General features: G+C 36.4%; 2 protein-coding genes across 2 annotated transcripts; one reads left to right on the top strand and one right to left on the bottom strand.

Moving 5' to 3' along the window:
- The first annotated feature begins 1,095 nt into the window (after positions 1 to 1,095).
- Positions 1,096 to 8,550, top strand: LOC105054239 (beta-glucuronosyltransferase GlcAT14B). The gene is made up of 4 exons (XM_010935721.4): positions 1,096 to 1,850; positions 1,971 to 2,046; positions 2,154 to 2,269; positions 7,666 to 8,550. The coding sequence occupies exons 1-4, from the start codon at positions 1,232 to 1,234 to the stop codon at positions 8,178 to 8,180; spliced, it is 1,326 nt and encodes a 441-aa protein (XP_010934023.2). The 5' UTR covers positions 1,096 to 1,231; the 3' UTR covers positions 8,181 to 8,550.
- Positions 8,551 to 10,990: 2,440 nt separating this feature from the next.
- LOC105054248 (DDT domain-containing protein DDR4) lies at positions 10,991 to 26,565 on the bottom strand. Its single transcript, XM_010935733.4, is given in 15 exon segments — positions 10,991 to 11,246; positions 11,249 to 11,317; positions 11,320 to 11,876; positions 11,967 to 12,152; positions 12,232 to 12,274; positions 14,237 to 14,360; positions 14,489 to 14,581; positions 15,831 to 15,987; positions 16,112 to 16,187; positions 16,190 to 16,217; positions 23,293 to 23,374; positions 23,458 to 23,495; positions 23,583 to 23,669; positions 25,869 to 25,979; positions 26,087 to 26,565. Coding segments are annotated over 15 exon segments (2,055 nt in total). The 5' UTR covers positions 26,393 to 26,565; the 3' UTR covers positions 10,991 to 11,148.
- Positions 26,566 to 27,224: the final 659 nt, after the last annotated feature.

Genomic DNA, 27,224 nt, shown 5'->3' with positions numbered 1-27,224 from the left:
CTTGTCATGTTCCAAGCCAATTGCTAATGAAATATATTCATACAAAAATTAAATTGACGGAAGTTGTACAACGGTCACTGTCTAAAATTTTAAAACACCGTTGGGGCGGTACAACAGGTAGCCAACCTCTGGTCCCCCACGCTTCCAAACCACAGAATCGTCAGGGTACTAAATTGAACCAGTCCATCTCAATTCTCAACTCATTAAATCTTGGACGAATCCTGGATAAATCTAGCTAACCTACAAACCTAACCCATATCAGTACCTTCAATTCACAGTAAGGCTGCCGTAAAAGCTCACTAAATGTCCGTCTCTCCTCTCCCCATCTTTTGTCCTCCCATCCCCATTAAACTGGGATTCAGGATGCACCTTTTGCATGAAAAAAAAATGATTGATCTTCTGTTGTAATGTGAAGTGTTATATCATATTTTGTATAGTTTTTAAAGTATGGTATCAGCTTCATGATTTGAATGGAAGGAAGAGAGTTGCAGGAATTTGGAAGTTATGCAAAATTCAGGCCAACCGTTCACATTGCAAGAAAAGGCCAACTGTATCTTTTACGCGACAGATACAATCCGAACCATTAAATTGTAGCTCCTCCCAAGATTTCTTCCATCAACTCTATGGACAGTAGCACCGAGTAATTTTAGTATTACTATCAAAAAGGAAAAAAGTAATTTTGCACCAAGTTTTTATCTTAGTAATTTATGGATTCAATAGACAGCAGCAAGTTTAGTCACAAATTGTTATGACTTGCCCTTAAATGTTCAATGCAGCCCTGATATGGACCGGTCAAGTATAAATTAACTAAAAGGTGAGGGACGGTAATATATAAATAATCACATTAATTGCGAAAAAGAGTGGCTCCTTCTATTTTGCAACCAAATCCGAGCCTAAACTCAAGCCAAACCCGCCTTGCGTCCCATCTTCAGATCCTTTGTTCCCTTCTCTCTCTATAACCAGCCCAACCCATCCCCACTCCATAAAGAAGTATTAAAACATCAGCGAGAAAAGAAAGAAAAGTACGAGTTTTTTTTCGATTTTTTTTTTTTTCAGAAGAAAAAAACAGACGAAGAGAAGGCGCCTCATTAGTCATTACGAAGAAACCCCTCCTCCTCCTCCCCCCCATCTCCGCTTCAGTCTTCCCTCTCTCTGATTCCTGAGAGGAAGAAGAATTGAGAGAAGTTTAAATAAGTCGAGAGTTTGTTTGAAGAAAGAGAGAGAGAGAGAGATGATAAAGAGATTAAACTCGGTGCGAGTGCGGGTAGCGAGCATGGAGAGGAAGTGGATCGTGCCTCTGGCGATCGGCTCCACCGTCTCCCTCCTCCTCCTCTTCCTGACGACTCTCTCCTCCCCCGACGGTCCCCTCGCCCTCCTCCCCCTCTCCCTCCTCCCTTCCTCCTTCTTCTCCTCCCCCTCCGCCTCCAACCCCTTCGCCGCCTTCTACGCCCCCATTTTCGTCGAGTCCAAGCTCCACCCGGCCCCACCTTCCGCCCTGCCCCCGCCGCCCCGCCTCGCCTACCTCGTCTCCGGCTCCAACGGCGATGGCCACTCCCTCAAGCGCACCCTCCTCGCCCTCTACCATCCCGCCAACCGCTACGTCGTCCACCTCGACCTCGAGGCCCCCCTCGACGAGCGCCAGGACCTCCACGACTTCATCGCCGGCCACCCCGTGTTCTCCGCCGTCGGCAATGTTAAGATGATCACTAAAGCCAATCTTGTCACCTACCGCGGCCCCACCATGGTTGCCAACACCCTCCACGCTGCTGCCGTCCTCCTCAGAGAGGGTGGCGATTGGGACTGGTTCATCAATCTGAGCGCCACCGATTACCCCCTCGTCACGCAGGACGGTAATCGATCAATTATTGCTTTTGCTTCTCTTTCGACTCCAATTTGATGAATTTGAAGGAGAAATCTCATCTTTTGGTGGAAAAATCTAAATCTCCCCTTTATTTGTGTGGGAATCTCAGATCTGCTGCACACCTTCTCCTACCTGCCGCGGGATCTTAATTTTATCGATCATACCAGCAACATTGGGTGGAAGGAGTACGCGAACTACGCTCTTTTTATCTCCTTTTTGAACTCGGTGCTATTAGAATCGGGGAAGGTTTTGGAATTTTTTTAGGATTCTTTTGATAGTGTCTTAACTGCAGGTTTCACAGAGCGAAGCCGATTATTATTGATCCAGGTTTGTACATGTTGAAGAAAGCTGATGTCTTTTATATTCCACAGAGGAGGAGCGTACCGACTGCATTCAAACTCTTCACAGGTCAGGGTTTTTTTTCTGTTGCTTTTTTAGTAAACCCAGGATGATTATTTTATGGGTCGATTTGATGAGGTTAACATATATCAGTTATCATCGATGAACAGTTTTGATCTGGCTGGCATCCTCTGTCATGCTTAAAACTTTCATTGAACAGATTGCTATTGAAATGTCGAAAAAAAATTCTGTATCTTCTATGGCTACTTGCATTTAGAAATCTAGCACGGAAAGAGAGTTTCGAAATCCCTGAACACCTAGATGTTCTTGACTCAACTAAGAGAATTTTTAGCTAGATTAGAGCAAGTTTTCAGCCTTTTCAGAATGCATTTATAGATCTCCAATATATGATGCTGTGCAGCCTCGAATTTGGTATATCTACGGAGTATTTGCAGCCGTAATCATGACATTTTCCCAAATTCGAGTGGCACATGCATTTAAATATTGGTTTTGTGATATTTAAGAAGCTAGTTCTGATAGCAAAGTGTATCTAAGTTCTAGGGTTTGTTTTTCTTATTTGGTAAATGGATCAATCCATCATTTGTTGATGGTTTTTTTTCTCCCTTGTTAAATATATAATGGAATTCAGCTCTTCTTATCCAGCAGGTATTTACAACCTTTTGTGATTGTAATCGAACCCAACTTATAAGGGAGGGAAAACATGTCTCAACTTGTTCTTCCTCCTCTCCTCGCTAATGATGGGATCATATTAATCCACATCAAAATCTTTTCTCCTTTTTCCTAATTGTAAACATGATGAAGATGTTGATCTCTTCCTTAACATTGCTTAAGATTTCATATGTGATACAAATGAGGATTATAACGTATATTAGCTTCATAGTATGCTTGATTTCGCTATACATATTATCTTTCTATCCACATATTATTTTGCTATCCAATTTGGGCTCACAGAATTCACATTCATAACCAGCTTCTCCCATACATAGTCCATGCCAACAGTGATTGGCCATCACCTAAGCTTTGATACTAAACATGATGCTAGAATTGGAGGAAAATAAGGGATACATGTTAAAAGATACCAAGGATTATGGGTCATGATCTCCTGGAATGAGCCAAGTAGGGATCCATACAAGGTAACACTTGCAAAGCTTTTTTCTTCGTCAAGGAAGATAATTTTATGGGCAAAATTTTTAGCCTCCTTCCTGTATGACAATGTCTATTTGTAGGCATGGCCACGAGACACATCTTTGTCTATACGTAAACAAATTTTAAAGGGAAAACAATTAACATTGAGTGCTTAAATGTAACCAATGATTGACTATATAAAAATCTTAGTTTGATTTTCTAGCATTTTCCATTAGAAAAAAAATCTAGCATGGGAATTTGGTGCAACCATCAACTGTAGGAAGTTATTAGAAAGGCATTAAACATAGGAAGGCTTCACAGGAATATTCTTCATTTCATGGCAAACTTAAAATGTCATTAATTTATCAACTGGACCTATAAGGTTAAATCCCGGCTTGGTTCATGGACATATTTTGCATCACACTAGATGTCACACAGTAGTTGTTAGATGATATGGGTTAATACTAAATTGCTACTTTGAATGTTCCTGCGAAGCATATCCATCATGTGTATCATATTCCTATGTTAATAAAGCTGCCATATAACACATATTTTGCATTATGTCATGGTTTTACACTTTCACCAAAATGTTGAATAAATAGTCACATGATTTATGTAATCAAAGGTGTGGTTGATTTTGGAAGATAGCACGTGCACAGTAAGTCCCATGATGCTCGATCCAGTAAATTGTACACTTAGGTGTTTCTGCAATTAAAGCCAAAGCATTGCTTGTAATTTTTTATCACCATGATTAGTTGGATTATAAGATGATCATGATAGAGTTTAGAGGGCAAGATAAAGCAAGTATTTTTTGTGCTTGCAATACATATAATGTGAACACAAATCAAAGATAATTTCCTATACATAAATAACTCCTATGGAATTTCATGAAAAAGAATAAGATTGTTTATAGCTTGATATCCTTGTAATTTTTTTCCCCTCACTACCAAAACTGAGATGTTGAGGTGTATGTATAGTTTTTCTGATGGAAGAGGTGTATGTGTGGTCAAAGTAGGAAAGATGGAATTTTGAGCCTTGGGGAGAAACTTTTACATGGTAAAGTGATGTTGAACCAATTATGATGTTATAGGGTTAAGTGCAACAAAATGCTCAGGACAAAGTTGGCACAAGATGGGTCTTTGAGCTTGTTTGTGGAAAGAGAGAGACCTAGGAAAACTTTGATAGGAGTAATGAAAGTGAATTATAGGAATCTTGCCTTTTTTTATCAACTAGAAGCTCCCATTGATCAACAATATTAGATTTATGCAAGGAAATAACTCAACAATTTAAAACTTATATGATATATCCACAATAAATGATCTATTTGAAATTTTTATTGCTCAATGTAAAATATCCAAATTTTGAAATAAAAAATGGCAAGCTACCTTCACCTTGCATTAATCCCCCAAAATTTGAAGTCATCCATGGCTTGCTAATTCAGATAAATGTGAGATACTGTTCCACAGATCAAAGTCTGAGAAACCCTGAGCTGTTTTTCTCAACCAACTTCCTTAGGCTTGGTATGTATTACGACATGGTTCAAGCAAATCTTGCTTTTTGAAACTACTGATTTATGAAGTTTATCAACACACTTCAAGAAATTAGTTGAAATGAGAATCTAGAGGGGCTCCAAAGTAAGGAGCCATATCACATGCTTAAAACGCCTTTCAAGAGCTAGTGTTCTTTGAATATCACTCTTCTGTTTGGAGTTATAGCTATGCCAGGTTGAAGTTAATTAGTTATTTCAGAGATGAATGTACTCCCTTCTTGTTTTTGTTATTCCTATTTTTAAGTTTGTCAAATTGGTCATTTAGCAGCCTGCTTATATAACTTGTTTCTATGTGGGAGATTATTTTCTCTTACAATTGTTGGATAATTTTGATAATTTCTGAAGCTAATCATTGTGTTTTGTCAGGAACAGTCTGTTAATAAGGAAATTTGGTGTGCAAATACAGAAATTAGGGAATTTTTTTTATGTGGATTCTAGAACTGTATTTGGACTCTAGAATTTTATTTTTATGTGGACTTTAGGATTTATCTTATTAGGGTTTTGGGATGTCTATATAAATCCATGGTTATGTTAATTAAGAATGCAATTTGTATTATTGAGAAATCACAGAATATTGAGTTGTCTTCTCCCTCTACCTTCTTCTCCTCGTTCTTCTCTTCTATCCCTTCTTCTTCTTCTTTTTCTTCTTCTTCTCTCTATCTCTTTCTTCTTCCATCCTGCATTAGCTTGCCATTGTTAAATATGGCAAAGTTTGGTCGGACTAAAAAGTCCTATACCTAAGTCTTCCTACAAATTGTGTTTTAATATTTGTATCTATTTGTTGCTTGCAAGTATTATATATTGTGTTAGGAGCATCTCGTGATCGATCTTTTCTTTGCTTTGCTTATTAATTACTATTTGTCTCATCTGAGAGTGTTATATTTGTGTTTGGCCTCCTTGGGCTTCTTCATCAGAACCCTTTATTACAAGGAGGTGATTATAAAGCAGGTTTTCGTTTCTTTAAATTTAGTTTACCATTTATTGTGATTTCACACCATTTTGCATGAATTTGCATTACTTGCCTTATCTAGAAAACTGTTAGATCTGTATCTCCTTATTATGCTGAGATTTCTAAAAGTAATTCTAGAAATTTAAGTATTATTCTTATTTACTATTTCTAGAGCTTTCCCGCATTTAACTTTTGATAAACTAATTTCTGTGTGGACTGTTTTTTCTTCTTCTTTTTTTTTTTTTTTTTGATGCTTTTTACCACCTTTTCACTAGTAGCGTGTTTTTCCTCTCAATATTCATGATGCATGTCTGTTGCATCAAATCACTATTTTGTTTAACATCCCATTTATTGCTCCAAGAAGCTCAGTTTTCTTGTCTCCTATCTAGTTCTACTGTCATAGATTATCTCAATGACATCTCAAGTGGAGATGTGCAACCACCTCCACAAACCCCCCCCCCCACACCACACACACACACACACACAACACATGCACGCACGTGCATGCATGCACAGCCATAAGGAAAGAAAAAAAGAGATATCTAATGGATAATGCTGCTTGAAAGAAAATTTCAGTATGATGTCAGCCTTTTATTAGATGTGATAACTTAATTTCCAGCATAGAATTCAATATTTTCCTAAGTAGACTTTTAACTCTTGAATTTGAATCCCCCCCATGTGTTTGTTCGCACGCTAAATTCCATTTCAGCAAATCTGATGATTCATAGTTTCAGTGAGGCATTAGTTGTTGCTCAAATAGCTTTTCATTTGTCTCAAGGCACCCAGGCAAACCTTAAAGTGCTCTACTGTCTCTGTGCAGCTATCTTTACTATGGTGATACAAAATTTATCATCTTTGTCCCAACAACTTCTTGAAAACAGAAGGGTTGAAACCCTTGGCTTTATGATGTTATAACGTTTCATCTGCCCATTTTAGGAGGCCTCAAGAAGAGCTTGTTCACCTTTTGACTTCCTACATTTCAAGCAATACTATCATGAAATTGCTCCCAATGCTTGATTGAGATTGACCTCAGTGTTTTAATCTTCTTCCAAACTCTTTGACCAACATAGTCAGTCTTTAAGCTCCTTTATTTCCTAATAGAGGAATATTCCATTTTGTGACGGTTCTATCTCCATTAACCATCACATGTTAACTTAGAAAATTTTGTGTACTGGAGGTTCCTTATAGACGAATTGCTGTTTCTGAAAACTTCTGCGATTACAGGATAAATGGGCTTCTTGATCTCCCATCTTTCTCTTGATTTTACCTCTTGTCAGCTAATTCCAGCCATGTGGCTATATCATGCAGATATGGTAGCCAGGCACCTATACAGCCCCTTAAGTTATTGAATCATTAAATTGGTGATAACTAGGGGTAAGATCAATGGATTATGAATAATTGGTGGCTTGTAGTTAGTATGTTGGGAGATCTTGGATCTTCATGAAACATTGTGTGACCAAGTTTGTCCATATGTTGTGGTATCAGTTTGGACATGTAAAGAGATATTTTATGTCATTCTGAATGCCATTATGTGGGAAAATCAGTGGCTAAGAATCTGTAGGTACTAGTGGGGCCCAGCTATCTGAACATGTTTAAGAAATCAGCTAGAGAAAAAAGAGATGCATACACTGTTTTAGGTCCACAATGGATTTAGTTGTTCTGCTGTGAAGAGTGGGTAGGGCAACAAGTAACTGGTTTGGCACACACCTAAAACAATATTGCTCATTATACTGATAAATAATATATTCATTTGCAAAACCACAATCAGTACCAAAAAATTGTCAATTCATGAAGTAAATCTCCTGTTTGTCCCCATTGCAGGTTCTGCGTGGATGGCACTCTCCCGTTCCTTCATCGACTACTGCATATGGGGCTGGGACAACCTTCCACGAACTGTTCTCATGTACTATGCCAACTTCCTCTCCTCCCCAGAAGGTTATTTCCACACTGTCATCTGCAATGCACAGGAATTCCGCAACACCACTGTCAACCACGACCTTCATTTCATATCATGGGACAACCCGCCAAAGCAACACCCTCACTATCTCACCATAAAGCACATGAGAGGCATGATTGACAGTAATGCTCCATTTGCTCGCAAGTTCCCCAAGGATGATCCCGTTCTTGACAAGATAGATGCCGAACTGTTGTCTCGTGGCCCTGGGATGCTTGTGCCAGGAGGATGGTGTGTGGGGAGCAGAGAGAATGGGACTGATCCATGCCTAGTTGTGGGTAACACCACAATCCTTCGACCTGGTCCTGGTGCTGTCAGGCTAGAGCATCTTATGGTGTCACTCTTATCAGAGGAGAAATTCCGCCCCAGACAGTGCAAGTAGCATATATGCTCAGCCAAGAGACGGTCCATAAATATGTAGCTCACACTATTACAGAAGTAGCATATTGGTACATTTGAGCAGTTTCATCACGTAGTGCTGCCACATGTAAAAAAAAGGGGAAAAGAAAAAGCAGATAGGTGGGAAGAGCTATACACCAGCCCAAGCATGACCTGTGGCCTATCATGGACAAAGGAATATGAGCTTGAAGTTTTGTGTTGTAATAATTAAATTTGTATAATTAGAGCTCAACTTGTATGATTTTTCTCTAAATTTACATGTGGCACAATGGAAATTATTCAAGTTTCCTAATTTTGGACTAAAATGTAGCCTTTAATTTTTAAATTGCTAGAACTTTGATCTTTATGTTTTATTTGGGCAGATAAAGAATTTGTGTTTATTGCATTTCTTCCCTTGATTATATGTGGTGAAGAATGTCTAATGAATTAATACGGTTATAGCATTGTTTGATGGCAAGTATAACCACATCCCTGGAGTTGGAAGGAGAGGCTTCCAACTCTTACACGTTTGAGGAATTTGCTGTCCACCTGGTTATAACCCTTCCTCACAACACATGGGGGATCAAGGTGAATGGTGGAACCCACTTTGTCCAGCCTGATAGCTAAGTAAATGATTAGATATTATCAGGTGAACAGCTAATTCTGTAGTCACAATTGAAAAGAAAGTCACCAGGTGCCGGTAAAGGATAAAAATATCTAGGTTTTTCTGGACTTTCTGATGTTGCTCTCCTGATTTAGATTGCATGCTGACTGATCTGGATCCTGCATGGTGAGAATTTTGCGAGTCTGATGTGATTTATTAGTTTGGGGTCTTTAAATTGGATTCATTGTCATATTTACTTTAACAGGTTAGGATTAGCTGTCAGATATTTTATTTTCTGAGGCTGCAATGCTGTTTAGCGTATCCGACGTCACATAGTTTAGCTACAAGATAATCAACAATTGCTCCGTTTTCTCATGCAGGCCAGATTTCACATGGTTATAATCTGCATTCATTTTTCAGAACTGTCAGATCAGAAGGCAACAGGTTACAGCAACAGAAAAGTGATTGGAGACACTGGGCATGACTGCAAAAAAACAAGTGAATGTGGCAATTCCTCTCTCTTTCACTTTAAAACTGTCTTTGCCCACCAATTAGCAGCTCTGTTTAGCTTTCTGGCCGGTTGGTATATTATGGTTTTTCACTAAGTGAACGTCCATGAAGTCCCACATATTACCATAAAAGTATCTCCACTAAACCACACACACACACACACACAAAAACCAAAACAAAACAAAAACAAAACGAAACAAAACAAAACAACTTAGTTTGTAGATTGCACGATAAAAGAATGTGGGGTAGGTCATTTGCCCCAAATCACTTCTTCTGAGATCACGGCATGCAAACTATACACGAAGTGACCCAAGAAAACCATCGTGCATCACAGGTATTAGTTTTTGGTAAGCTGTCGCAGATAATACTTGAGAATATCTGCTACAATATGAACAGCTGCAACATCAAGCAAGAGGCAACAATGAAATTACCATCAAAATTTAAAAAATAAGAAAAATCTCATGTAGAAACAAAAACGAGCAAACTTACTTTCCCCTTTGAGTGCATGGGATTTAGCACACGCATAAGTTCTACTGTACTAGCATTTACACAAAGCCATACTTTACACAGCAATTTGGCAACCAAGGCCACCCATTTCTGATGACAGATTCCATTGCTTTAGGTGTTGTACAGAGAAAAGAAAAAAAAAAAATTCGAGTACAAATTCCATTGCTTTAGGTGTTGTACAGAGAAAAGAAAAAAAAAAATTCGAGTACTTTTCATCTGAAAATAGCCAAACAGAGCAACGTCTTCTGTTCTTAGTTATAATAAAAATGCTGCAGAATAGCTACACCAAAATACTTAGCTATTTCAGAGAACTCTGAATAGAGAAGCAGCACAATTGAAGTAAAGCACATATCTAACTTGCATCAAGAAGTAAACCAATGAAGAAAGAACATATCTAACTTGTACAGAGAAAAGAAAAAAAAAATTCGGGTACTTTTCATCTGAAAATAGCCAAACAGAGCAACGTCTTCTGTTCTTAGTTATAATAAAAATGCTGCAGAATAGCTACACCAAAATACTTAGCTATTTCAGAGAACTCCGAATAGAGAAGCAGCACAATTAAAGTAAAGCACATATTAACTTGCCATGCAATCAGTTACTACCAACTCACGTCACATAAAGATCAAATAGCTGATGATCCGTGAGTCTCAATAAAGACTAGAAATGACCAACGAAATATTTTTCCACCAAAACAACATTGTCTGAATTACTATTGCTGCTTCTCATGCTCCTGCAGTTCAGAATGTGAGATGACCCATTCAAATCAACTGCATCAGACCACTCAAGCGACCATTCAAGCAAGGACAAACAGAAACTAAAGTAGTCAGAAAAACCTAAAAGACTCCTAAATATAAAAGTACATAAATAGTTACAACATGCGCTACTTTCTTTTCATAAGTAAATATATATCCTCAACTAAATTTGAATTGTTATGCCTCCGCAGGGAAGGGAAAGGCAACAAATTGAAATTCCACAAATTTTGTTATAGATCAGCATTGAGGTGTATTGTACACCAGATGTGCAGGATGGATACAATCAAAACAGAACTTCCTCGAAATCATCGCCAAGTACTAAAACACTCAGGATGACAGTATGAAGAAGCTGACTGCCCATCTCATCATTAAGACTTCCTCTCGAGAACAACCTTGGACAGCTTAATCTTCGAATCTGCCTGCTCATCTCATGACACAGTCGCAGCCTCTAGAAAACCCATTCATGAGCCACCAAGATTTAGGATTACAATATGCCTTACAAAAAGCCCTGCAGCCTTCTGTTTGGGATGCTGAATTACAATATAAATCAATTCTTCCATAGAAAGAGCTGCCAGAGGATGCAACTGTTGTTTGAATACCTAAAAGTTATCCATGTCCTCATCCTTCATCAAAGTGCTAGGCCCGTCGTCAAAACCAGTTCCTGGGGCAAGCTCATTCAGGTCTAGGAATCGTCTTTTTGTACACCATCCCCATCTTGCCCAGGGCTATCTGTCTTTTTAGCTGCCTGGTGCTGCTCTTTGTCTACGCCTCTATGTAGTCCTGATTAATTTTCTGATCTGCCGTTTCTTCATGATCTTCCTCATCCTGAGAATCTTGACTTGCTGTCGAAAGTTCCAGATCGTTCGTTGCATCTGAATGGGCTTCTGATGCATTGGATTTGGCCTGCTTTCCTGAGTCCGTGTCCGTGTCTGATACCTCATATTGTCGGTAGTTAATATGTGGGCGGGTGGCCCTCTTGCTACGTCTCAGGCCTGACTGGAGTTCATCAACAGATCTCAATTTTGTTCCCCGCCTACTTCGACTTGGAAACTTTTTATATTGGTTCTGCTCCTCTAAATCTTCACTGGTACTCAAAGAATATTCCTCTTCTTCCTCATCTTCTTCAGCATTTTCTTCCTCCCAACGGTACTCTTCATCCCCCTCTGAACCACTTGAGACCTTCTTCTGCTTCCGGCTTCTAAGATATTCCTCATCATACACTGCTTCTCCAACTATGTCATCATCACTGTCAAAGTCTGCATCAATATCTGAAACAGCTTCCACAAAGTCATCTGAATACCTCTGTGGCCTTTTCCTCCGCCTATTGCTAGAATTCAGTAATGCAACGGTAAGCCATAAGACATTCAATTTAGGTGCACTCAAGAAATTTCATGGCAGATATGGATGGTAAAGATACCTGCGGTCAAGAAGCTCAGCCTGGTGCTCCGCATCAGTTTCTTCATAATCATTTGACTTTGGAGACTGTGCATCATAAGGGGCTTGATCAATTTGTAAAGGACCATTCAGTCTACCATTAGTAGATACCTCAGGCTTCGCATTGACTGATTTTCTAACAACATACTCTGGTGAGGGCTGTCTTTTCCTAATACAGAAAAGATATAAGTTCATGATTCCCATCAAACGAGGAACAATATGTGACATGAAGTGAGGTAGATACATACTTGGTTATTTTTATAGCCTCGTTAATTGACCGGTCATAGTCATCTGCCAAATTGTTTAAAATGAAACTATCATCAATTTAATTTCCGGATACACAGCAATGAAAGTGAATTCTTAATACTAGAACATATTCTATGATACAATAGAATCTAATACCAAAAATTGCATAACATGATGACGGCTTCCTCAGTGCCCAAATTTTATTTCTAGTTCACATAATCACAAACATCATCTATTTCATGTCAACACAAGTAGCCCCACATCCATTATATAATTAATGCAGAATCTGATCACTGGGGAAAAAATCAAAAACCAAGAAAAACATAATCATAAAAGCCAGATAACAGACCCTCGAAGGGAAGAACTGATACCTCAAATTTAAAGTGAGGCAATCATGTTAAATCCCCTTAAATCAATTTCTCAACATATACCATGTTATAGCAAAAACAGCAATACAAAAATTGTTCTTCATGTAAAACAATCCAATTCACAAATACTACAAGCAGGAAAAAATCACACCAGCTGTTCAACTCATGAGATTTTACATTCGAGGTTCAAAAAACTTGGTTTCAGTTTTAGACCAGCTGAGTAGTTTCAGTTTCAGTAATTTTGTAAGTGCTGGTTTGAGTTTCAGAGATCCAGCCAAAAATATAAAATATAAAAAAAGGCTAAAAAAGATTTAAATAGTGTAAAAGATAATTAAACAAATCCAGAGAATATATTAAACATCATTTCAGAGAATTTTGTATCTTTTAGGTCCATTTAGTGTATCATTTCAATTGCTTCAGCATAAAGCTTCCACACAACATTAAAAAAATTAAAATAGAAGTTATCATAATGCATATTTCGCACTATCTATAGTCTACTATATCATTTAGCTGTGCGATGACTATCTAATAGACACTTAAATGCCAATTAAAGCACAAGCGTATGAGGTATGAAGAACAAGCAATGTTTATAAATAAGAAAAAACACTAATGTCCACATTTTCCATAAAAATTTATAGAAAAAGAAAATCAGAAGTTCGGTTATAGATTTTCATACAACAGGGATTGATCTATTAAAAGAAGATGTGTGGGTATGAGAGCTAAAAATCCCTTAGATCCAAGTTCAAATTTCCAAATCACTATTCAAGAGACCAAATTAACCCCACAAACCCCTTCTCTATCCTGTCAATCCCTCAAAATCCACAAAGTATCACTTAAATCATGAAAAAATTTAGCTTTCTCTTGATTTTCTTGCAACCAGATATTCATGTGCTTGGAATTTCTCAAAATTAGAAATTACATTTGAAATATAAGTAGCCAACTAAAATCTAGCACATTTATATCTATGCAGATCAATTATGGCCCTAAGGCCAGCAGTCATAACTCTGAAATCGACCTAGGTTCTAAATAACTTCTGAGTGCAAACAAAACATCTTGGTTCTTGGTTTTAAAAATTCTACTGAAACTAAACCAAGTTGTTCATATTCCGAAACAACAAACTATTTTGTGAGAGTTCTTAATCTACTTAAAATTCTCTCTTTTGAACAGAATCAACGATGAATGGTCAAAAAGTCTTCTGGACTATTGCAAACATATTTAGGAGAATCGGCACAAGAACAATCATCTAGTTATGCCATATATTGTGACAATGCATGGGATATATCGGCTTTGTATAACACCAATGGTCCAGCATAGCGAGACATTTCTGTGTGAAGCTCAAGCTATGAAATACAAGTCATGGCTTATGCAAATCTTGATTCCTTTTCTTATATCAAATGAAGGATTTTTTTTTTTTTCAAGAGCATGAGATTGTTGGAAGAGTGAAAAGGTAGCGATGCAGAAAAAATGAAATATGGAAAAGAAATAAGCCAAAAGGAAAAACTACAAAATCAATGAATGAATGAAAATATATTTCTAAATAACGTATTCTATTTTTTTATGGACAAAGATTCAAGATCATGTGTAAAATTACATACTAAGAGAACATTTTTGTTATCATTTTCTAACTTCTTAGCCTTACCAAATGTATAGGTGACAGGTTTTCTATCACGAAGCGAGCGACCTGAGGAAAGCCCATCTGCAGTCAAAAAGCTATCAAGAAGGAGGGCTTCTCTCTGTTGCTTTTTCAACAGCCTCTCTTTCCTCTAAATGAACAATGAAATTCTCAGTATAATTTAGACTTGTATGTTGCTTGTAATAGTACTTAGTCTATACATGCCATCTTTCGTAACAAAAGTAAATGAACAAATACAGCAGCAGATAAGTCGCATACTTTGTGTATTTTCTCAATCTCCGGTAGAAAGTCAATCTTTAACTTCTTTCCAAGTGAGGTCTCTGTCCTATTTTTACTTGAAAAAAGTTTCTCCTGGAAATAGAAGAAAAATAAACAAGGAAAAATGGTTAAAGGTAAAGAAACAAAACACAAAATTTTCCAGAACTCTGTTATTGCACTGGACGTGGAGAAGAAAGCAGCAAGGAACAAATGCAGGTAATCAGAAATATAATAACCACATGTATGGAGGAAAAAGGATTTATTTTCTGGAGCACCATGGTGAAAAATAAAGGATGGACTATCAACATAAATGGTTGATTGAAGATCATGAGTTGTAAGCTGCCATGACTGAGAGCACAACAGCAAATTACATATTCTAGGTGCAGAAAACATCATCTCATTTGAATGGCCAACACATGAATGAAGTTGACAATTCTCACTTAAACATGGGCTGTAATATTAGAAATAATGCTGGAAAAATATAATCATAATCAAAGGATAAAACAATTTTAAAATAGACATGACAGTTTGAATAAATATTCAATTGCCTTGTTTCTGTAAGCCTGTATGGTCATCAAGACAGAACTTTATAAAAATTAAAGGGAAAAGGTTTGGCACTTGTGAATAATTCACGTGCATGCTAATTACATGGGAAAAACAATGAAAGCAATAAGAGAAATCAGCAACATGATGAAGAATTTATGATTGAGCTGATAATGGTTTTGAGGTTTTAGAACAGCTCACCAAGATTTTTCAGCCAAAGAAATATTTGAAAATATTGGAATTTATTTGAAAAACAGAGAATTGGGGCCTTTAGTCAGACAACCTAAATGGATCTTTTCACGAAAGCTTTCATATGCTCCCATAATTAACAACAGATACAAAGTGCATGTGAAAGGCTTCCATGGAAATCCATCCAATACTGACAAGTCACAGTGCAAGTTGGACAAATTGGCAAGCACTCAAGAATCTAATATGAAACTAGTGGCCCTTCACATTTCATCAGCATCATGAAGTGCTCAGATTTGACATAGATTTACATGGTCCATTAAACAGAAACATCTTATCAAACAGGTAGATTGGCAGCATAAATTAAATGTGAAGTATGACACTGTCATCAATTACAAAGTCACAAACCAAATTGAACTTTACCTATTCAAAAGATAAGGAGGATTTTCTTTAATCAGATCCAGAAAGTACATGTTTTCATCAAATTTGGATACATCATTCTATAACACACTATATAGAGTTGTGTAACCGTAAAAATAGTGCATGCATAACTAAGCACCAAAGCAGAAACATCAGATAAAAACTCAGCAGCAATACAAATAAAAGAACTCACAGAAACTTCTTGGAATTCATCTAAGTTGGTTGCAACTGTTTCCCAGTGGAAAAATGCAGGTGGAAGGGGTGCAACTCCTTTCCCTTTCGCCTTCTTTATTTCAACTTGCCTAATTTCACGATACAATCGATGACCAACAATAGGATCATCTTCATACCTACACTTAAGATGGTTGAAGAAATTAAAATGCTCTTGATCATATTATATGCAACATAGAATATTCTCAGAAGCTGTACTTGTACACTATTTCAAACATAACCATGAAGATTTAGTGAGGTTACCAGTATGAAACCCCATGTGAATTGCCTCCAATCCGTTCTTTGCGAAACGCTGAAAGCTGAATGCCATGTTTAAGGAATCATCTATATAATTTCGAATGTCTTCTTGCTGCAAAATGCAGAAGTGGAAGTCAACTATTCCAGCATCATATGAACAAATCTGAGTGGTGACAATAATCAACATTAAGAAGCATGTCTATGAGATGGTTAAAACATCAACACAGTGAGTACTTTAAGAATAAAAAGTGATGCCGATCAACTAACAAATGTTCTTGGCATTTTATTACCAACATAATTTAATTTTAAGAATAAAAAGTCATGCCGTTTAACATATATGCTTGTTTTTTTTATAAGCATAATTTCAACCAACAAATGCTTCTTATTATAAGTCTAGTCCCTGAGAGAACAAAATTACAGAACATGGAGTATTTTGTAATAATTAGAAGGCTTATTACCAGAGCAGAAAAATGATGAGTTGAACTTTAGAATGCAAAAGACAAACTGATCTCCTTGGGTTTATTGACTAAATCAGACTAGAATTGTCTTACTTTAGTATGCTTTCATTGCCATCAATTAGAGCCAAATGAATTGAAAGCAGATTTTCAAGTGGAAGAGAGAGGTGGAAAAACAACAGTAGAGGAAAACAAAGAGCCGAATGACATCAAGTGCCCGCAATTCAATACAAGAGTTGTATATGCAAAGTAATGTTTTAATATACAATCAAACAAATCTTTATCGACCAACAAATGGAATAAGAAATAGGTGCCTTAAAAAGGATCTGAAACTCACTTAATACAGGATGTGCATTGTTTAATGTTATCCCTATTTTTCGTGTTTGTATACTTGCAGTATTCACTAGGAGATATTGACTAATGCAATACAGACGTGCAACTTAGCCTGGGTTTACTGAAGGGAGACTGAGCCAATCTGTAATACAGGTTAGGTTGGCCTGCATATTGCTCTGCTAGGTGGGGTCTGGGTTGGCAAATATCAACTATGCCAAGATGGGTTTATGTTGAAGGCTCAAGCAACCCAGCCCTATTAAAAACCATTTTCCTTAACCTGACTTAACCTGAATTTAGCCAGTATTTCTTCCAAAACCAATACCAACCAAAAACAAGTTGACACAAGACAGGTTAACCTGAACAGACCCAACTAAGCCTGACCTAGCCAGATATAAACCTGAGTTATGCTCAGGTTAGAAATCGTGAAATTGATCTGGGTTCACGTTGGATTGGGTACCTCTGGAGTTAGAAAGAAATTGGTTTGGATATCGTTTAGCACTTAACCCTTTTAATCCACCCAAGTCGCTTCCCTGGCACAAGTATGACATGGGCAAACAAGTTGCTTTTGACAAGATTTTTGTTGTTTTACTTTCTAACTGCAAGTTGGCCTGCCCAAGGAATCAATAATATGATTTCAAATTGCTAATAATTGATTTTGTACATTAAGGTGAATATTTTTGCTTGGACAAAAGTTAACAGGGTTTCTCCCAAAAATAATCAGAAACAAAGAGCACTGGATTTTAAAGATTTCATGCTAGAGATCAGCATATAAATGTTTCAATTATTCCTAAAAATTTATGAATTTATCCGTGCAAAACGACATGGGGCCACGGTTTATATCTTTCTCAAACTCATAGTGAGGTCCAAAATTGACATCATATTCATAAAATTGGGATCACTTACGGTTTTCCAATATTAAGAGATAATGACAAAATGAACTTTTGTTTCAAGAGTGAGATGAAACATGAGGTTGGCCCAAACTATGCTCCATATTAACAGGCACAGCAATGTCTTTCTACATATTTGTGCTTCCACCTAATCATTCCCTGAATATTAACTGTCAAGCAATCACAAAGACATATCTTAAGATGAGGTTTTTCTTTTATACTTGCCGAGTCAATTGATCATGTTCATGATGTTTTAGAGCATATTTTAGTTTTACCAATACATTAAAAAGCAAATTACGTTAGTGTCCAACTTAAATAGGCACTACAAACAAGAGTATTGACCTAGTTAAACAAAATTTTCCATTAAGCAAACTTTCTTATCAATACAACAAGGATAAAAGATATCTGCATAAAAGAAATGCAATGGTAGGGTAAAAAGAATAACATGAAGATATTGGTCATTTGAACAATGAGATGTAGGGAGTCTCTAGAAATTATAGCAAAAACAAAATTGATAATAGAGAAGACCAACATAAGAGGTCCCTTGGCTATTTAAACTAAATTTACACAACTACACACTAAGGCACCAGCAAACTGCCTAACTACCTTGGCATCCTTGATACTACCTTTGTCCGCATCATTGATCCAGCTCTAAATTACTAAGAGGTATCCATCAAATTCCACAAAAGACTAATATAGCAAAAACAATCAAACTGGGATATCTTCGCCAGTTTTAATTTTTTGACTATTATTCACCAAAATTCTCCTCCATACTTCTAAGTCAGCATTCAACTAATTCTTAAATCATCAACAACAGCAAAAACCATGGCACCTCCTCATACAAATTATCAAATAATTTATCAAAAACATATAGTGAAAGGGCTTTATATAGCCATATCACAACTCTAAGCTATTTGTCCTGTCATACTTAATCCAACCACTGGAAACTACTATTCCTTAAGGATTATAAAATGCCCATCTCAACATCCTTGGCAGCCAATAACTAGAGTAGGAGTGGATGAGCACAAGAGCAAGAAAGATAGTTGTCCTGAAAACTTGAATAAAAGAAGCTAGAAAACACAGAAATAAGGATCCAGTGAACGATGAAAATTATAACAATATAGGTAATGGTAAAGGTGAATAGATGGTTCATTGAAGAAACACTTGGAAGTGTTCGAGGCGAATGCAGGACTTGGAAAAAAGATACAGAAGCAATTGTGAAACCTTATGCAGTATGTTCATGCTGCTTAGAGTTTTTATCCATCCCTTCATCAGCAAAATAATCCATCAGATTGCTCTATTAAATTTTATTTCAGCAAAACCTATGAGTGGATTCTTTCTGCTCCCTATATCTTGACCCATAGCCTGAGAATGATATAACCTCCATGTTTGAACTTTCCAGATTGGAGTTAAAGAAGAGTCTTGCTGTTTTGTCTTAATAACTGTTCCATCATCCTTTATGAGAATTTTATAATGTGCCTACTAAGGTCCATTGTGCCCAATAGGTTCAGTTCCATGATAACTGCTGAGATAACATGGTCCATATTAGTAAGCATAAAAATACATAGACATTTCCATATCACCTGAAACTTCAATTATTCTGGTTGATACCAATGAAAGACAGCTTTTTCATTTTTTCTTTTTTTTTTTTTTTGTGGGGTGGGGGGGGGGGGGGGAAGGGGGGTGCTCTAAACAGCATCAGTTGCATATGTTTCTTAACAATTAGCATTACATGTATTTCTAATTGCATTAAAATGAGGCCCCACGCATTCAGATTTGATTTGTTTTAAACCCTTATATATCTTACAATAGCTACCACATACAAATTGTCAGGATAAAATAGATTAGATCATGAGTAATGTGGATATGAATGCACACAGACTCAGGCTGTAATAGGAAATCAACATTGGTCAGTTTGTGAAAATTAAGGTATTAAACAAATATATTGAAAAATACAAGATAGTTTAATAAGGGTTGGATGGCTATGTATTTATGGTACATTCATGCAAAGATCAAATGATTAAGCATATCAATGAAATCAAATTTTGGACTACTTAAGGCAGACCAAACGGTAGGCTAGGCTCTCTTGATATTGGAAATCCTTCCAAAACAAACTTAACTGCAGTTTACAGAACATTAGCCTGCAGGAATATCACCATAATATGAACCCTTCATTTACTAGAAAAAACAGAAAGAATAGTTCATAACAAATAGCAGACCCCATCAATCAAGTGATCAGTAGGTTAGCAGTACCTTTCAGATCCCATCACTCAAGTGATTTGTTGGCCAGGAGTAACTTTCCTAAAAGAAAACCATGTTTCAGAGCCCTTTTTACCATCAAGAGAAGTCATCCATATATTTATCTGATACACTATTCTTTGAACCAATGACCTTCATTCCTATAATAGTCTCCCCATGGAAAAATTAAAAGGGGAAAAAATTAAGGGAGAAAGTGGTATGGAGAATATCCATTCGGATCCATTTTCATATCCGAATTAATTCGGATATGGAAAAAAATTTGAGGATCCGACTAATATCCATATCCCAAAAAAAAAAAGGATATGGATATAGATAGATAACTATTTGATCCATATTTGAATATCCGAATTTACATGTAGCCCTATATAATTTTTATATAGCACTTGTTAATTTTTAAGGAAAATATGCAACCATATAAACATACTACTAACTTGATTTATTATCTATTTAGTAATATCTTTGATTCTGTAGTCATAAAGTTTAATTATCCAACTTAATTCTATAATTATATCCATACTTCCAGTATCTAAATTGTATCTATATCCATCTAAAATAAATATAGATATGAATTTTTGCATCCGAATAATATCCATATCTATATTTGTATTCGTCAGACAAAACAAATATGGATATGGATATGCTGGTATCCGATCCGTGTCCGATCTGGTTCCAACCCTAGAAAAAGTCCTAGAAAACCTGTGCTAACTTCCTAGGCCACAACTAGTGTCTTTTTTGAATGGATGGTAAGCCATAGATCTCTCCACAATTCTATGGCAAGAGAATCATGTTTATATCCATCTCTCAACAGATGCTTAACTAAGAATTGATCATTAAAAGGGCACATTCATCTATTCCTACTGGTTCTTCAATCAAATTCATCGTGACTCTTCTTTTTCGTAACTATCCTACAACACTGGGAAATCTCACATGAACCCATGGCTCTCTGACACTGCTTTCATCAGAGAGTCAACTCTTTTCTATATTCCAACTTTACCCATAGTTCTTCTTTCTTTCCTAATTTCATTCTTTTTAAATAGTGAAGTCTAATAAACACACTCATTCTCTTAATCTGCAGCCCATCTCCATAAGGAATATCGAGTTGAACTATAGATAGGCCAACCATTTAACATAACAAATCATGATCATTTTACCCTTTAATTGAAGTATCATATCTATACATCACATTTGAAGGGATCATGCCCATAATAATTCTCCACATTAGTCACATAAACAGAAAAAGATGATGGCAAGCCGTGATCAAAACAAATCATGAGAAACTTCTTGCTGCTAGACACATCATATGAGATGGCATCAGCTTTTTTTTTGATGCAATAAGATGACATCATAGTCATCCATAAATAAGTCATGAATATTGCACATACCAAATGCCAGTAATCCTTGCTGACAAAAGATCGTTTGTAGAAATTAACATTTGATATCAAATTTCCAACATCTCTGACTTTTGAGCACTTTAAATAGAATTCTTTGGGCCCATTCTTTGGTGGGTAAATATCATGAGAAAGTTGGTCAACCTTCCATTGACCAACTTATCCATGCTCTCACGCTTCTCTAGATAAGTAAATAATTTTTCTATGAATAGTATTTATCCATGAAATGGGAGAAAGTCTTATCCACCTCGGAGGTGGGTAAGTCATTTTCCCAACAACTAAAAAAATAACATTTTTATTTCATTCCTAACATACCCTTAACCCTATAATAATAATATAATATATAATACTATCTTATATATAATTATAATATATTATTATCGAATAATAATAATTTATTATTTTAATATAATATATTATTATAATAATATAAGGTTATAGTATAATATCTTATTTATTATAATATAATATTAATATCTCATATTATTATAATAAAAAATAATATAAGGTAATAATATATTATTTTAATAAAATATTAATATTATATAGTATATTATAATATATATTATTTTATTATATATAATATAATTTATTATATAATATTATATATCATAAATATAAAATATAATATATTATACTATATTATCATATATAATAATATTTATATAATAACAGATATTATTAAAAATATGGATAGATCTTACCAACTTATTGAGAAAATTAGTAATGCAAAAGAACATGGATAACAAATTTCCAAGCCATTTTCCAATGCATAAAAGAACATAAAAAATTTATTTTTCTATCTAAATGTTGCCTAGGAAATATTTATCCAGAAAAATACAGATTCCTAAATAAGTTTTTTATCCTCAAAAGAATGCGCCCTTTAGGAAAAATGTATTGTGTATGCCCTAAGGACAACAAATATAATATAGCCTTAAATTACTTATTTTATATTAGAGATTAGTTCTTCCTCGGCCCCCTTAACCCCAAGGATCAAGGCACTGCCATCTCCATCGATCCTTCTGTTATAGTTGCCATCTCATATCAATAGTATTCCACATCAACTGGTTTATATCCCAAGCCTCTACCAAAATTCTTTCCACAACTGAAACACATGATTGTACAATCCCTAAGCAGTTGATCCTCTTTTATTTTTATGGCCAAATTAACAGCTTAATCAACTGCTTTTGAATCTTCATGTTTATATATTAAACTCAAAAAAGCAAACGTTAGAAGCAAAGTTTTCATGACTGGGTTTCAAATTAATTATTTAAAAGCAAAAAGTTTAAAATTGAGTAAAGATCTAAACATTGTCAGGGTTATATTAAAAGCCATTAGAAAGAAAATTATAAAAGGAATGTAAGAGGCATGGAAAAAAATCAAAAGAAACTTGAAAAACATAATAATGAAATAGCACACGAGCACGTGAATTAACGAAAGAAGTTGCAGGAGCAGTGATATTTCTCTAACAGGTCATGATAAAATAAGGAGTTATTTTTAGATAGAAGTTTTAGAAAATCTAGAAATGTCTAGATAATTTTACAACTATAATGAACAGCTACATGGAAAGCTAAGATAGTCGCATTAAATTTATCTTGTTTCCGCACAGATGAAGAGTTTTAAATTCATATCACAAGTTACTAATATCCATGTGATTTGCTTCACATAAGAAACTTCAATTGATAATACAATAATGTAAATGTAAAATCAAGCTAGTAAATATAAGGAAAAGGCATGATGCATAACTTCAAGAACAAATACAGGCATAAAAGAACTAGAAAATTATGTAATAGGCTGATTTATAATTTTCTTGAAAAACTAAGAGCTGTGAGGCTATTGAAGAGCTATCAGTAAGTAAGAGACACCTCAACACGGATGTCACAAAGTGCCTTCAAAATCACTACACGGGTCCTAGGATCAAGATTCTTGTACGTTTCAACCTCCACACTGAAAAAGTGAAGATTTCAGAAAAATATGAGTTTGACATATACAAGTCAATATACCAGGCTCCAGATGTTTGAATTACTCACCCATGTGATGCAATAATCGGTATCTCACCATCAGCAACCTGCAATTCTACGTCCCTGTTAGTTTTTATATATTACAGAACAATCACTTCTTATAATAATTTCATCTAATCAGGTATGCTACATACCCAGTGCCACCAATCTCTTAACTTCCTGCACAATACTGTAACCCAGGTTGCACGCCCCAAAGCCATACGGGTAACAGGAGGGATAGCCTATAAATGTGCAAAAGCAGGAAAGATAACCACAATATTCCATGTTAAAGCATGTACATAACATATACTGTAACCCCATTATCCATATTTATCAGTTTGTTCATATATTTCACAGCAAGGTATAGAAGTAGCAACGCAAATTCGTTTTGACGCATCAGAAAGCTAACCAGAACAGAGTCTAGCAACTGCACTAAATCACAGATTGCTGACTGTGTCATTGGTACATATTAGAATCATGATGTAGGAGTCAGAAAAAAAAATATTAATCTTGCATCAACTGTAGAGCCAAATAGATAGAGTGTACACAATATATAGCATACAACCAACTGAATATGCCAACATGATTTGTGCTATATATTAGCCCACATTTTCAACAGGTTATTCCTCTTTTTTAAAAAAAACAAAAAAAAAATCCCATAAACAAGAGATCAAACAACATCATAAGTGTAGGTTTTGCTTTCATAGAATTTTCAAATTCTTGCAAACAGAAGTACAAGGAAAACTATAAACTCAATAAAACATGCACTTTTCCAAAATAGGAAGAAAAGAAAAAGAATCACATAATCATAATTTGGACTGTAACAATTTCCAATCAACAGAAGATCCATAATTGTGTAGTTGATATTATGCAATAGTGGAGAACAAAAAGATAGAAACTTTGTAAGAGCTATTAAAGGTTTTATTTTTTAGAGTCAAGGAAATGCATAATGACAGTTACAAATAGTAAAACTGAAACTTTTTTAATAGCACACACTGTCAGCTTTGACAGTCTTTCCACTTATGGAGAATGATCAATGATTCATCCACCCACCTAAAAATTCTTGTTCTACTGGCTTCCCATAGGGTTAATTTCCCTTTCTCAGTGTCCAACATTTTGATGTGTACAACATTATAAGCATGTTGTCCTACTATATATTCACTTAAAAGTGTCAAATGTATGCTTTGGCAAGATAACATGTCAAAGCCACTATTTGATTCTCTATGATGCTTTACCTATATAAAACATGTGTTCATCTATGTCTATCTTCTATGCAATTGATCCAAGATGGAAGAAGAAGACCATGTCTAATTTCTATTTTCACCAACCATAGCCACGATTTTCATTTTATGACTGATATCCTTAGGCCATAATCAATAAAGTTAGCCAAACAGAGTATATAGACTAAATAAATTAGCTTGAAATGGTATTACCTTTTAAATATCTTAGAGCTTCTGAACAAAACAAGAACAACAATGATAAACTTCAGACATGTGACTGGTTAACAGCACAGTCCAAATGTACGATCCAAGCAAGTGCATAAGACATTCCTAACCACCCCATGTGCATAAACATCGCCGTATAATAGTATATATGATACCACAAACCACATTCTTTTGGTTAGCATTCTGTCTGCTCATTTACTCTACAAGTTAGTATTATGCAACTTAAAAGCCAAAATCTAGAGTTTACTAAAACTTAAAGACAAGGGTACAATGAATTTCAAAAGAACACCTAGAAATTGTTGACAAATAGCTCTCTACCCTATGAAAACTTGTCAATTGATGAAAGAACAACTAGAGGTAAGAAATAATTCATGACTACCAGAACTTCAAGGCTTCCAAAGATCTTAATAACAATTGAGCAAAGCAGCAATAAACACGCACACACACTCTAAAGATACTATGACACATGTAAATGGTAACACATAAGTTTTATAATGCAGTTTGAAAATGGCAAAGCAACCTTGACCTTTAGCTTCTTTGAAAAAAAAAAACTCTCTTTTTGTTTTGAACTGCAAATTCATATATCATCAAGTCAGAACACAATATAAATAAGTGTTGCATTAACTTATTAAAATACAGAAACAAGCTAGGAAATAATTGTTTAACTGTCTTCTACATGGAGAATGCATACCGCCTCAGATATGTCTGGGTTGAATCCCATGATCATTGGTTGCAGAAAAAACCATTATACAATCAAGCAAGATAAATCACAACAAAAGCTTTGTTTCTACAATGCAACTCTGATATCAAATAAAAACAACCGGTGAGGTTGCTTGAAAAATCTGACCCTAGTTCCGAAACAAACAGACTTTGCAAAGAAGCAAAATCAGAATTTCCACATTTTTCCCATGAGAAAAAACGGTTCTTGAAACAACAAGATGTAAAGAAACTAAACACAAAGCTACAAACTTTCCATCTAGGCTAAAAACAACCAACCTTTAGCAGAGGCATGTGTATGTCATCCAGGGTGCTGTTAGGCGTGATCAACGCCGTCTCGAGCTCTTCTGCCGAGAACTCGATGGCGATATTCAGAAGCGGCCTGAAAACCTAACACCCAAAGAACAAGAACCGCAGGGCGGCACTAAGAAAACCTATACCAGAAAAAGAAAGATCAGGACGCAAAAAGGAAACTTCAGGGCTCCGGGGGCGCTCACGTGGAGGAAGTTGAGGACCGAGGCGAGCTCCCACATGGTGCGGAGCTCCCAGCGCGGGCCCTGGGAGGGGGACGGGGGGTTGACGAGGGGGGTAATGATCCGATTGCATTGCTGCTGCTCCTCCTTCTCGCGGCGGGTGACCGGCCGGCGCTCGGCGGCGGGGACCGCCGGTTTGTGGGCGGAGGCGGGACGTGCGGTGCAAGCCCTGGGCAAACGGGGTTTGCGGGAGGGCTGCTCGGGCTTCCACTGCTCCTCGGAGGAGGATCCGTCCCCTGGAGGCGGCGCCTCGGGGGTTCCGTCGGTCATCAGGGAATCCGGCGGGCGGGGCGGGCGGGGAGGGGGGTTAGGGCGGAGATCGGGCGGCGGCGAGGGTCTTGGGGGAGTGAGGAGGAGGAATCGAGGGGAGAGAGTGGGACAGGGGACGGGGGGCAACAAGGGGAGGGAGACGGCATGGCGGAGAAGCAGAGCCAATATTAGAGGGGAAAAGGTTCGAGGGGTTGGGGTGGGGGAGAGCAGGGGAAAAGGGTAATTTGGGGATTTCCTGAAGGGTTTTCTTTGCCGCTATTTATTTAGTGCTGGGGAGTTGGGGGTCGCAATAATTCGTTGAGCATAGACTGTTGGTCATGGAGTGGTCTGCAGTAAGGCGGCATTTAGCGGCAGATTACAGCAGTAGTATGGAGTCCAAGGCCTTTGCTCGTGTTTTATTGGAGTGGATCGGGCAATTTGGGATGGAATTTTGGAACATGTGGCAGTGATGGGCAATGGAAGCATGTTATCAAACTTCTACAATTGAATTATATTTATAATATTTTCCTTTATCAGAGATTTCCCGAATTAATCTTAGTGCATAAAATTATCAAGAACATACAGTGGCTAAGGATTTGGACATCCAATCTACAATCTATGTACCACAAATATTCATGAAGATATTATAGAAGACAAATTGGTGATGCTATCAATAGTTATTGGTAGTGGTACCTCTTTGCTGCTATTTTTTAAAAAATTTTAATCTCTCTTATACTTGCTTTTCCAAATGTATATTAATAGTCTTTTGTTTTATCCTAACCAAGGAAAAATTTTCTATTTGTTGAGCTCGTGGATATGATTGGAAAAGTTACGAGTATTATGTCATGTGCGT

The sequence above is a fragment of the Elaeis guineensis genome, chromosome 2 (assembly GCF_000442705.2).
Source record: "Elaeis guineensis isolate ETL-2024a chromosome 2, EG11, whole genome shotgun sequence".
NCBI lineage: Eukaryota > Viridiplantae > Streptophyta > Magnoliopsida > Arecales > Arecaceae > Elaeis > Elaeis guineensis.
This window is presented reverse-complemented; position numbering and strand designations above follow the sequence as displayed.